Source organism: Pocillopora damicornis, chromosome 5 (assembly GCF_964200805.1).
Source record: "Pocillopora damicornis chromosome 5, jaPocDami1.2, whole genome shotgun sequence".
Classification (NCBI taxonomy): Eukaryota; Metazoa; Cnidaria; class Anthozoa; order Scleractinia; family Pocilloporidae; genus Pocillopora; species Pocillopora damicornis.
In genome coordinates this window covers 22,598,164-22,611,486 of record NC_142674.1, presented here as the reverse complement: position 1 = coordinate 22,611,486, position 13,323 = coordinate 22,598,164, and the positions used below count along the sequence as shown (strand labels likewise).

The 13,323-nt window shown below is 39.8% G+C and overlaps 3 protein-coding genes across 4 annotated transcripts; 1 reads left to right on the top strand and 2 right to left on the bottom strand.

The window, feature by feature from the left end:
* Positions 1–2,971: 2,971 nt before the first annotated feature.
* On the bottom strand, positions 2,972–12,169 carry LOC113685964 (uncharacterized). Of its 2 annotated transcripts, XM_089206777.1 has the most exons (5): positions 12,000–12,169; positions 10,649–10,687; positions 9,872–9,994; positions 6,239–6,582; positions 2,972–5,739 (listed from the first exon to the last, which is right to left on the bottom strand). In XM_089206777.1, exons 1-5 carry the CDS (start codon positions 12,019–12,021, stop codon positions 5,707–5,709), a joined length of 561 nt encoding a protein of 186 aa, XP_089062903.1. In that variant the 5' UTR covers positions 12,022–12,169; the 3' UTR covers positions 2,972–5,706. The 2 variants fall into 2 exon arrangements, with proteins under 2 accessions (XP_089062903.1, XP_089062904.1); XM_089206778.1 differs by lacking the exon at positions 10,649–10,687 and having other exon boundaries at positions 12,000–12,125.
* On the top strand, positions 3,043–4,841 carry LOC113685965 (beta-1,3-galactosyltransferase 1). The gene has a single exon (XM_027203555.2). It carries the CDS (start codon positions 3,043–3,045, stop codon positions 4,321–4,323), a length of 1,281 nt encoding a protein of 426 aa, XP_027059356.2. The 3' UTR covers positions 4,324–4,841.
* On the bottom strand, positions 6,943–9,407 carry LOC149045990 (uncharacterized). The gene has a single exon (XM_089206775.1). The coding sequence runs from the start codon at positions 9,146–9,148 to the stop codon at positions 7,079–7,081; it is 2,070 nt and encodes a 689-aa protein (XP_089062901.1). The 5' UTR covers positions 9,149–9,407; the 3' UTR covers positions 6,943–7,078.
* Positions 12,170–13,323: the final 1,154 nt, after the last annotated feature.

Here is a 13,323-nt window from a genome sequence, read left to right as displayed (position 1 = left end):
TGAAATTTTCCTTTTTGCAAAAGACAACCGCTTTTTGATGCTCTTTAAAACGTGTACCAAACTGATGTTTGGTCTGTCCGATGTATTCGTTGTCATAGTCATTGCAAGGAATAGAATAAATGGCCTGAAAAAAATTTCAGGCCCGTACGAGGCCTGAAATTTTTTTCAGGTCCTACTTACAACTACTAGTTTCAGTAGTGTTCTTAGCTGCGAGGATCTTCTAATTTCATCTTTCCACCGTAGTGCAAATATGTGAATTTTCATATATCTAAAATCTTCATTCACTCGGATGTTTATTTGTACCCAATTCATTGACCAGCTCCCAGTTGGCTTGTTAGTTCAATTGGTAGAGCGCTGCACCGGTATCGCAGAGGTCATGGGTTCATATCCCGTACGGGCCTGAAATTTTTTTTAGGTCCTACTTACAACTACTAGTTTCAGTAGTGTTCTTAGCTGCGAGGATCTTCTAATTTCATCGGTTTGCTTTCTCATGTACACCAAACAATGCATTTAGCTCGAAACTATGTCAATATAATATATTCTAACACAACATTAACCCATTCCTATTCACTGCATTATCTAAAACTCAAGCCGGTCATTTACTTTACTTAGTTGTTGGAAAAAATGTACTTACCATACGCAGGTGTACTTTGCGACAAATTTGGATTAAAATCCACTGAACAGATCATGCATTTCCAATCAATGCTTTGATCCAATCTAACAGCTGATCGGTATTGGTCCTGGCTTATTCCCGTTCCACAAGTTCTATGGCACCAGTTGCCACAGCTGTCACACAGCAAGGCCTGTTGCCTTGTAGTGACAGGACGATCACACGATAAACAAAGATACACTGAAGACATTTTAAAAGTATGCTCGTATTGAGTTGAATGGTTGAATAATGGTAAGAAATGGGCTTCAAGGTTGCCCGTTATATACCCGTGTAGCGGATCGAAAAATTCAATAAAAACCTGCTTATTGGTTACTTTGACACATGTGAAAGCATTCTTTTGGGAGGGCAAAGTTAATTGATCTGTCTACAGTCCTGGCATCTATTGTTCTGGACTAATTGCCAATCGTAATCATGACATCAATATCACATCAATTGTGCACAAAAGACTTCGAAGCGTATTGTTTTCGACGTAACAATAGAAATGGCGTCCACCAAATTTGAACTTAGTGGATTTTTGGACACGGATATCATACTATTTTTTTATGGCGCTTCACAATGACAGATTCAAAACAATTTGGTTTAACACGATCTTTAAAACAAGCCGTTTTTTGCCGAAATTGGTCCAGTATTAGCCGAGATATTTAAAAACGGACATCGAAGATACGTTTGCGAAGTGACCAGTATTCGAAGATACTCAACCTTCGATCAAAAAAAAAAACTCAGAAAGAATCTTTTTAGACAAACAATACTTGAAAGATATATCATATGGAGCAGTTATTTATTTGATTTTTCGGATGAAAAAAGAGAGTGCCATAAACTCCCACAAATACTCTAATTCCTGATGTCGGCGAAATGGCACATTTGTGAAGTTTAGAGATGTGATGGGTAGATTGATGGGTGCTGTTGCATGGTTTTTCTTTATAAGTAACAAATCGAGAGTCTAATAGTTAAGTTTAGTTTATAATTACACTTCCATTCTTCATACAGAGTTATGCACTATATTTATGAAATATTATTGCTAATTGTGCAATTTCATGGTTTCACATTTATCACCAGTTGGAGTTTGGGTTTTGTTTGCTTCTGTTTCTACGCGACTTGTTACGCTTGGGACGGCATTGCAATCCCCCTTTTCCTCCAACACAGTGTTCTTTCTTAGGGACTTTTATTGCCTTCAAATCAAATACATTTCTTGTTGCTGTGCAAAACTAAGTAGTTGTACATTATTATTAGCGTTTAGCAGTTAATACGTCTAATTCTTCAACAACTCTAAGGCGGTTTCGATCGAAGCATAGATAGATGTAAATTTGTGTCTTGTTCCTCTTTTACATCTATCTTGGATATGTATTCAATACCCTGTCTTCACTTCGTGCGTTCCAGTTTACACGGTTGTCGTCAATCACACAGAAACCATCACATTTGTAAATATTTGTAAATACTAGAGAATAGTTTAGTAGATCATTTAGTGGTTTAATAAAGTGATACTGTGCGTGTATTTTTCTACATTGCACGTCGATCAGTCGAGTCACGCAATCAATTCATCATTTATAATGATTAAAAGTAAAGTGATTCTCTTCTGTTGATTTTCGTTGATTCATATTACGTTTGCGAATCGACTGGGATGCGTTTGCGAATCGACAGAGGACGTTTGCGAAGTGACAGTTTGCGAAGTGACACGTTTGCGAAGTGACCGGATACCATTGGATCGACGGCTCTACTGAATTCAAATGCGACAGGAGGCGCTCCGCTTCATTTCCGGATACCGCAGAAATAACATCATCGACATATCGTTTCCAGAAAAAGGGTTTAACCGGTGAAGCAGCTAAGGACCTTTCTTTCACGTCTTCCATTACCATGTTAGCAATGACAGCAGAGACGGGCGAACCCATCGCTGTACCAAAAACTTGTTTATAGTAGGTACCGTTATATGTAAATTGCGTGCTTTTGAGGCAAAAAGACAGCAGATGAATAATATCCTCCACAGGCAAAGAAGTTCTTTGTCCCAGGGAAGCATCTTCTCTGAGTCTCTCCTCCGGCACGGCAAGATCAACTGGGATTTTAGTGAAGAGCGAAACAACGTCGAAAGATACTAATTCTTCACAAGCGTTAAGAGTTTTATCTCTTATGAAATCCGCAAATTCCCAGGAATTTTTGACAGTGTAATCAGTATTCCCAACAACAGGTGACAAAATTCTCGCAAGATAACTAGAAATTGCATAAGTCGGAGAATTAACAAAAGAGACAATGGGTCTCAAAGGAATTCCCGGTTTATGAATTTTGGATAGTTTATGAACTTTGGTCATGAGTTGTCCATCATTCCATCGAAGTCCTTCGAGGTGGTTTTGGTGGATGGAATCTAATGCTGACCCTGTCGAATGACGTTTTCAGCTGTTTTAGCTCTAAGGAAGACTAAATTCACAACTCACGGCTACATCGGTGCAATATCCACAGGCACAATGAAAAGAGCATTTTGTAAAATTGTCACAGTTGTAGGATTTCTAAATGTCGCTATAGTAATGATTTATTTAAACACTTACTATCCAAATGTGAAACGGAAAAGGATTTTCACGAAGGAAGAGGGATTGGAAGGACAACTAAGAGTTAATTCTTCGAGTTTCAATGACATTACGACCATGTACCCACGACTCAAGAACGTTCGTTGGCAGTGCTCTCAGCTGACATTTTCATTCGCTCCTCATGTTACGCAACCAACCCTGCACTTCAACAACACAAGTATTTTCCTTTTGGTTTTAATCACATCTGGAGTTGACAAGTTGCATTCAGAGCGACGAAACAGTATACGTAATACATGGGGCGACAAGTCGATCAAAAGTGGCCGGAGAAACTGGGAGCGCGTCTTTGTTATAGGCAAAGCTCTCGACGCCGAACGCTCTGAAGAAATTCGCCAAGAAGCGGCCTTTTTTGAAGACATTCTTGTGCTGAACATGACGGATAGTTACAAAAATTTAGTGATTAAGATTTTGTCTGAGATGCTATGGAGTTTGATTCATGTAAACCCACGCTTTATCCTCAAAACAGATGACGATGTTTATGTTCATGTTCCTCGACTGCTATCATGGCTGGATAATTATGCAAATAATAATTATGCAGGGGATAAATTATACGGTGGTTTCGTTGGTGGTGACAATGGTCGAGTAGTACGAGCAAAGGAATCGAAACACTGCGTTGCTAGAGACTGCCTGGCTGAAGATTTTTATCCTTCTTACTGCATAGGTGCGTCTTACATTATTTCCAGGGATGTTCTTCCTTCTATACTAGAAGCAGTAGAAAGAAGACCTGTGTTCCCTGTTGAAGATGCCTACATAGGTGTCTTAGCCAAAGAAATTGGCCTTCAACCGGTGGATATACCCGGTTTTTATTTCAGGAAAAAATTGGCAGACTATCAAAGGTGCGATTTTGCTTCGGCAATGGCTATAGGGCATAGTTTTAAATTATTGGAGTTTTTTTTTGTGGCAGAGAACATGGAACAGACAAAACAACTTCCAGAAAGTTATTTGAAATGTTTATTGATTTATGAATGGGTGGGTTTTATATTTCTTTTAATATCCCCGATTATTTTGGTTTTTCTTGCGGTTGTTTTTTGTAAAATTGTGATCACACCTGAGAGGGTAAATAGAGCTTTTTGCGCGCTCTGACTGGCTAGATAGGGTGTGATAAGCAAGTACTACATATCTACCTCCGAGCAGCCGAAGAGATAAAATCACGCGTCAACAATTTATTAAATTTGATACAAGGCGATAAAACAGATAGCTAGGGTTTGAGAATAAAAGACAAAGGTGTTTTGGGAAATACTAAAAAGTCAATGTGTAACACAATGAACGTTTTTGACGGTGAAGAGGCTAGTTAATACAAGAACCTTCATTAGGCTTCTTTGCTGTAAATATCCACGGCCAAGCAGTTTACACATCCCAGTTACAGGTAGACGGTAGGATCTGGGTCCAAGATTATATTCAAGTATATGACAAATTAAGGATATCTTTAATTACGAAGTCATAGATCACTATTATACAACTGCACTAAGTAAGGTAAAAATAATACGCGAAACGAGTGCATTATTTAGTTTCAGTCGGGGAGGGGGGGGGGGATATTTGGTCACGTGATGCGTTTTGACCAATCGTGCTTAAGCAAAAATAAATGTTTGATTTTTAGCCACGATAGTGTACGGTTATTTGTTTTAATGCAAAATAAAAACATCTGCATCACAAGTTGGCTCAGCTGGCATTAGGTGTTTCAAAGAGATGCATATGAAAAGGAGCCCATTACTAAAGGATAATGGGTTCCTGATTTAAGATAAAGCAGTACGATATTGAATAAGTTATTAGACACTTCGGTGCGTGTTATCCCTTGGTATTTTTAGGAACTGTGCCATATTGTAACGAGCCCGTAAGGCGGGTCAAAATACAAAAAAACTCGTTAAAATACCCAGAAATACCACACATCAAAACGTCTGATAAGATATATTTACTAATACCTCGCATTTTGACTTAACCCTTTAACTCCCATGAGTGACTAAGAGAGAATTTCTCCTTACAATATCAATACAATATCGAGCAGACAAGTGATGAGAATAAAGAAAAATATTAATTAGGAGATTATTAGTTGATCCAATACCAAATTCTCCAAACTAACATCGCAAGAACTATATGGCAGATAGTAGTTTAGGTGAATTACTAGTGAGATCTTGGGAGTTAAAGGGTTAAAACTGACAGTCTGCGCATACTAGGTAATACGCTGGAGGGACATACTAAGTTTTGATAAGCAATTGAAAGGTCTTATGTCTCCGCTGTATGCCCTCAACTGCGCTTTAAACGCAGATGACAGTGCAGCTATTGGTTAGAAATGTTAGATTCTTTCCCTTGATATTCCAAGTATCACGCCCGGAGACAGTAGGATGTGTGTGTTTGCTACTGAAGTGAGAGAAGAGTAGTAAGTATACACGATGGGTTTTCTCCTTAATCCACAAAGAGGAAAGTGTTGTTCAGTCTTGAATTGGTCGCCCATTATCAGATTAGAAGGTTTCACGTATCACCAAGGCAATTGCTGAATAAATACTGAAAAAGAAAGATGAAGTTTCTTTCATTTCAACTCAGAAAATTGCTTGTAACTCAGGTGGTAAGCGTACTAGTGGAAAGAGCGTGAGTTTCTAAGGACGCACGCGAGAGAAAAAACAAAAAGAGGAGAGAAAACGGCTGGTTTGCAACAACTCAATAAGAAAAAAAGGAGATTACCCATGTGAAGAATATGCTAGAGATGTAAACTAACTGTTGGAAAGTGTATTGAATGATTTATCTTTAGTAATTTTCTAAATCATATCTACGTTCGTTCCACGTCTGGATCGACTGTGCATAGCACTGTAGTGATTGTAACTGGGTTGCCCGTGCGAGCGCGACCCTCAGGCATCGTGCGCGAGTGAGCAATAAAGATTCGTGTTTTACTCAGAAACAAACCAACAAACGAGAAACAGGAAAAATAAACAGGAAAGCTCCCTGTGAAAGCTCCCCTACGAAATTCTAATTAGAGAATTTCAATATCGATTACTTCTCCACGCACCTTATTGGCTCTATCGCGCTCGAACAGTCGGAAGCTGAAACCAACGCTGCTCTTTACATCTACCACACTGTTCATCAGTTCACAGGCCCTCTCATTCTCGTCATGCTTTCCAGAATACTGATAATTATAAGCCAAACATCTGGGAATCCGAAGGCAAAGATCCTCGCATTGAATTTCTGATATAACAGAATGGTGGTAAATCACGTGACCCTGTAGCTGTTTGTCCCGAACACGTTCTCTGCTGATGGGTAGAAGTTTTTCGAGATGGCACTCCGAAGGCTTCGATGCAACAGGATGGTCAGTTGTTATAAATGTTGGTGGTATATCCGTAGGTTTCGGGGCCTCTGCAGCAATTCAAAGAGAATTTGCTTTTATAAATTAGCCACAGTTGTAAATGAAATTCAGACGCTTTTGTAAGCAGGTTCTCTATAAGCAGAAAAAGCGTCCATAACTGAAGTTAGTCGCATGTGAGAGTTTATGGATTGGACATTTGCATGGGAGCCTTATGAAACAAGGATCAATTTAGGGTGCACGGTTTATGGGAAACACTGCACAGAGGGTACAGAGTTTTGTATTGCAACCACATTCACTGTTTTTGATGACCTTAATGAATTCTTGAGTGCGTTGTAAGCATTTAGGAGAACTATCGCCGTTTCTTTCGCCCCGCACACATGCATTTGAAGTGAAAACAAAAGTAGAAATATAAAACGGTAAAAACGAACGATAAAATCCGACGTTTCGGAGTAGTCATGACTCCATTATCAAGGTAAAAGTTTAAAACATGCAAATAACAGTATTTAAGCGATGTGGCGCGAAAAATTAACATAATAGGTGCGAAGATTATACAAATACTTTCGCACGAATAGAGTCCGATTGCACGTTCAGGTTTGGCTTTAAAGTTCTTATATGAAGCATTTCGTACAATAAGCAGTCAAATTTGTTCCTGCACTTCTTAAGAACTTCGAAGCATTTCAGTAGGTCCTGAGGGATCGTCCCGTGTACGTTCTTGCAATGTTTGGCAATGGCTGAGGATTGTTGTTTATGTCCTTTTACACGATTGTGTAAATGTCCGCGTGTGTATCCTATATAACCTGCATCGCACAGGTCACATTGGTATTTATAAACAACACACTGTTCATTTACGTTCGATGGCTTTGCTTCTTTCACATTCAGTTCTTGATCAATTTTTCGGCTGACAAATACGGGCTGGATGTTGGTGTTCACTTTGAGGCTCAGATCCTTGAGTTGTCCTTTCACAAAATTTGCTGAGGTTTGGTCTTTAAATGGTAGAACCACTCGAATTGTGTCATCCGTCTCCTTAGTTGGTAATAATGGTCGCTGCTGGTCACAAACCTTTGAGTCAACGAAATTTTTGGTGGCAGAGTCGATGAGGTGTTTGGGGTACTTTAAACGCGAGAATACTGTCTTCAATCGGTCACATTCGTCTGAGAAGTGTGACCAAGAAGAAGATAAACGATGTGCTCGACCCAGCATAGTTCGGAGTAAACCCTGTTTGTACCGATTGTCAACGTGACTTTGGTAATGTAAGAGGAGACTTGAATTCGTGGGTTTTACGTACACCTTTGTCTCTATTTGGGGCGATCGGTTCAGTAACTGGATGCCCAAAAAAGGGAGCATGCCATTGCATTCGGTTTCCATCGTAAATTTTACGGAAGAATGTGCCTTGTTAAGCGTGTCCAGGAAGTTAGATGCTGTTGCGATATTTGGCATGATAGTAAGTGTATCATCAACGTACCTTCGATAGAAGGAAGGGAGTTTACCCTCTCGCTCGAGGTTTTTTTCAATCGAAGACATGAACACATTAGCTAGCAGGGGACCAAGGGGGGAACCCATGGCCACGCCATCCGTCTGTTCGTAAAGTGCTCCATTATACTGGAAGAGTTGTCCTTTTGTAGCTACACTGAGAAGGTCAACAAGGTCCGTTTTGGTCAGGTTCAGGTCATAGGTTGAATTAAACCAGTCGTTGTCAAAAGCTCTGTTCGCGAGTATCTCAATTGTTTCATCCAAGGGTACGTTGGTAAAGAGGGAGGACACGTCGTAAGAAACCAGAATGTCGCCGTTTGATATTTCCAATTCGCGAATTTCGTCGGCAAATTCAAAAATGTCAGTTACTGTGTAGCGATTCAGAGAGAGAGGCTTAAGTTTAGTGTCGAGCCATTTCGCCAGTGCATAGTTGTAAGTTTGCGTTGCTGATAGTATAGGGCGCATCGCCAAGCGCTCCTTGTGTGTTTTCGGTAAGCCGTACAAATGTGCTAATCTGGAACCTGTAGGACGAACAGTATCTGCTATGGACTTAGGCAGAATTCTACGAACAATGGCGTCTAAATCTTTCTCTTTCTTTAGGAGGGGGTGGTAATATGTTGGCGGTCTACCTTTACTCGAGGGCCTTTCCAGGGGAACAGCTTGAAATTTACTGAAATCATTGATGGAAGCTTCGGATAATAGTCGCAGATATTCGGACTTATCCATTACGACCACTCCCGATCCTTTATCTGGTTTGGTGATGACGATGTCGTCACGTCGTTTCAGTTGTTCGATGGCAACCAAAAGTGTCTTGGGAGGTTTCTGTACTTTGCGCTGGATGTAATTCAGAGCTACGGATCGTAGGGTTGCGGCTGCCAATTCTTTCAAATCATCGCTTTCAAGATGAGGTTCAAGGCTCCAGTAAGCCTTTTCAAAGCTCGCTTTCACTTCAATCGGTGACACTCGTTGCGGAAAGGCAAATTTCAAACCCCGACACAAAACCAGTTTCTGGAAGAAAGAGAGTTCATAAGACGATATGTTGTGAATATGCTCGTCAACATCCGTTTCTTTGTAGAGTAACCTAGCGATCTTCTTAGTGTGAGTGCGCATTACCTCCTGATAGTACTTGTTTCTGAGATTGACCATTGTGCGTAGGATGCAAGTGTAACGGAACAAGCTGCAGCTTCGACGAATTTCATCGTAGATGGAGTTGATCTCGCACTTAAGAGATGCACTTTGTTTGATCTTGTCCTTTAGCTCTTCAGAAACTACATTCCTTTCGAAGGCTACCGATGACTGCTTCCATTTAGAACTCCTTTCTTTGTCAATCTTGGCGAAAGTTGGAGTAAGATCGAAATTCTGACAGAGTCGCAGAAATTCAATTGAACCATCGCAGTTGATCTGTTTCTTGCTGCACTGTTCAAGTCTCCTGAACAAGTGCAGTTGATTATCGCGTTTCAAAGTTCGTATTAAAAGAGATTTCTTAAAAGATAAAACGGTAAAAACGAACGATAAAATCCGACGTTTCGGAGTAGTCATGACTCCATTATCAAGGTAAAAGTTTAAAACATGCAAATAACAGTATTTAAGCGATGTGGCGCGAAAAATTAACATATTCTCAAAGGCTTTGCCGTTCGCCTTAACCTCGAGCCATCTTCTCAACCAATCAGATGTGATCTGATAAAACCAATCAGTCGCCACTTGGCTTTAGGCAATATCTAATGCTTGTCGTTAGTGGCGTGTCAAGTCGGCGATACCCTAATACGACCTTATAATCGTCCAGGGTTTCTTGATAACCTTTTTTTTTCTGCATCGATGGAATCTTAAGATTTAGTTTAGCTTCATTCAAACATTTTTGCCTTTACTCACCTGTCGGGACAGGACAAAAGTTGCATGTCTTTTGGCATTTGTACACAGCATAGTCGGAAGTCCTTTTGCATTTGCCAGTGGTCTTCCAAATCCAACAAAAATAACCTCTATCTGAGCAAGATGCTGGTGCCATTATTATATAGGGTATGAAACAAATTGGAACAGTAAGTAACTTGAGACCATGAATGACTTAGCATGGGAGGGGTAGGGGGAATAATGAGACGAGAGGAGATAAAAAGGCAGTGGGGGGGGGGGGATGAGCGACGGTCAAAAAGTAAGGAGAGGGCGGGGACGGAGCGATAGAAATCTTTTCGTCTTTCTCCACCGCGAGCCTATGATGTTAACTCGCCCCAAAAAGACACCTGCGATACGGGTTGGTTCTCCAATGTAACTAGCCTATGGATGCACTCATTTATAGATAAAAGGTGTTGAATACATACCAGTTTCAGCCACGATGAGCGCAAATAATTAGGCGAGGTGGAGACTCGAGCGAACAATGCAATTTAATTGATTAGTTTGCTGACCTGACTAGTTTACTGACTACTGACCGATAAACATTAATGAGCCGAAGAAACAAATGACCGAGAAACAAGTAAAAAACTTTTGTAGTTAAGTTTAAGGTTTAAACATCATTTTGAAATTGGACCTTAGTTGTGTTTGTATATAATTAACCGGGAGATCCACAGGCGGGTTAGCGGAAAAGTAAAACAGTTCCTCTTCGATGGTGGAGATTAAATCAAAACTAATAAAAGAAAAAATTAAACAAGTTTACCATACTTGCAAATGCCGCCATGTACCACAAACTCCAGCTAAAAACTGAAAAATCAAATAACCAATGTCTTAGAATATTTTTGTTTGTTTGGAAGAAATTATATACATTTTTACAACTCCGGCCTAAATTCATTGATCAGTCGTTATTTATCGTCTCGGAAAGGGGGGGGGCGGGGGAAGAGGGAGGAGTCACATGGTTTTCGGAGTGACGGTGGGGGGATCAGTCGTCGTCAACAAAGTCCACAAAGGGGAGGCTACAGAAAATTAACTGCCAACAAGAGATTATCATTTCTAGCTGTCAATTGACTGACCATGAGGAGGGGCTAGGAATTCATAAGAATATTAAGAGCCTAATCGGGGATCAGGTAAATTTTATCATGACGCATCAAAATCCTCTGCTCTCCCCCCCCCCCTCTTCCCTCCCCCCACAGACGGTAGATAATGACCGGTTTATTAGGATAATAAGCGAGTGGCATTTCAGAATGAGCTTCAGGACGCCACAGAAGTGATTAACTTGTAACCTCTCCTAGTGATATCCATACATAATCCAGCGCACAGATAATGAGAATACTCAAACTCATTAGGCAGAAGTTGTTATCTTAATCTAACACCAAATTCTCGTAACTAATTCCCCAGGAAGTGTGTAGCAGCTAGAGGGGAGAATTAACAATCAGATCGTGGGATTTAAAGTGTTAAACGGTTTCCCTATCATGGCCTTTCATGAGCAGAACCCCTTGGAAAAAGCAATAAAGCCTCTTGAATACATCTTGATGACCCGTCGAGAAATATTATGTCAGCTGGCTTACGACTTATGCTCTCACAGCCTGCTTATCAAAGCTTGAGTCATCATGTGTATGACAAAAAACAGCATAGTAATTACGACGCTCGTACGATTTTAAGTTTTTCCCTTTGTAAGTTCACTCCAAATAAAAACGTTTTTTTCATAACTTCTAATTATTCATTTAGCTGAATGAGAAAAGGATTTTCTAAGGTACAGCCCTAAGAATGATAAATTTGCAAGTTATCTATTTGAAATCTCGAAACAATCTTGTCTCGCATATGTTTCCCCTATTTTCTCACATGATTCACACATCCTTTTCAAACTAAAATATTTCATATTTTTAAGTTAGCTATTCAAACACACCGTTTACTCTTTAGCAGCAGCAAAATGGGTGACTAAAGATATATTTTACAGAAGAAATTCAACAACACTTTTGAGACACAACATATGCTCATGCAGATTATCAATGTATACCTCTAACTCATTTGTTTTTTTATCATGATATGAGAGAGAAGAATTATTTTGCTTCTTGAGTCAAAAGGTATTATGTATTCGCTGTATACATTATCATCTCACCTGTAATTTTTAACCCTATCATTTTTTCCGACTTGGTGGCTTTTCTCACTAAATAACAGTTGTATTTTTTCTCCTTTTTCAAGTCCTTTCGGTGTTCTGTTTTAAAACTAATGACACCTTGACTGATGATTGAGTTATGGTTAAAAGGACTGTGCGGCTATTGCAAACATTAACTAAATTTAAGGAGGCAAAAGACAATGGTCTCTCATCCAGCCGTTTGAAAAATTAAACAAAGCTGTCCAATGTTTCATTAAGTTCTGACATTTTCAAATTTTTAGTTTTAACATAAAATCATTTACACATTTAAAATAGAGCTTTATAATGTTAATTTTGAGGACGTCACAAATTTTCATCGCTCGTTAAAACTGCACATCAGAGTTAGGAAGGTTACAAGTTTAATTTTAATGTTGGTGGTGAGAAAGAGCGAGTTTCTCAATACCACTGACTTTAATAACCTATTTCTGTTTACTTTAAAAATATCGTTGCGAAGCAACTTGAAAACCAGGCAGATCCGTCAGTGATAAGAATCATTTGATGTCTTTTATCAACAGATTATCTATTTTCCTCGCGGAAGTCTGATGTAAATGGTCGAGTCTTTAGGGGAAAATGGTTTTTTGGTACACCACATTATTTTTTTTCTCTGAAAAGAAATTAAAAGTATTAATTTACCACAAAGCTATTAGTCACTGCAGGTGCCAACTCATAGAAAAAACATTGACGTGAGGGTCATTATCTTTTCATCGGAACATAACTCCGAGGGAAGTTTGGGTCCGAGGCAACTCGACCCAAGCCCCAATCCTTTACGCGACCAGAGCCAATTAAGTCTCCTGTATTTTTCTCGCTCCGCCGCTACTCTCCCTTCCTTTTACAAACTGAACGCCTAGAACAGGCTATCGTTATCATGGTTGCTTTATCGAATCTGCAAGTTAGAACAAAGTCCGTCATTTATCGCCTGAGGTGGTGTTTGGGGGGGGGGGGAGAGGAAGGAAGGAAGGAGGCGGGTGGTTTAGGAAGGGAAATAGAGGAGGAATCAGTCGTCCTCAAAGTAGTATAAAGGGAGGTTATAGAAAATTAATCGCCAGTTAACTGCCAATAAGTGAGGATCATAAGAATACCAGAGAGCCTCATGGGGGATCAGGTAAATTTAATCGCGACATGACTAAAAACCCCACCCCTCCACTCCCAGGCAATAAATAACGACTGGTCCTTTACATAATTATTTTCAAAAGAGTTGTAAACCGTTGTACAAGTATATTTTCAGAAACCCGTCGGTCGCGTTTCTTGGAAGAGAGAAAGCCGTTAGCCGAAAGACTACTGAAGGTTC

What these genes read in the sequence shown, in the direction of transcription:
- LOC113685964 (XM_089206777.1), bottom strand. Translation starts at nt 12,021, where the DNA reads ATGATAGGGTTAAAAATTACAG. An exon ending in GTACATGGCGGCATTTGCAA is followed by an intron (nt 9,995 to 10,648) that starts GTATGGTAAACT and finishes TAATGGCACCAG; the next exon opens with CATCTTGCTCAGATAGAGGT. An exon ending in CTTTTGTCCTGTCCCGACAG is followed by an intron (nt 6,583 to 9,871) that starts GTGAGTAAAGGC and finishes GAATTGCTGCAG; the next exon opens with AGGCCCCGAAACCTACGGAT.
- LOC113685965 (XM_027203555.2), top strand. Translation starts at nt 3,043, where the DNA reads ATGACGTTTTCAGCTGTTTTAGCTCTAAGGAAGACTAAATTCACAACT.
- LOC149045990 (XM_089206775.1), bottom strand. Translation starts at nt 9,148, where the DNA reads ATGGTCAATCTCAGAAACAAGTACTATCAGGAGGTAATGCGCACTCAC.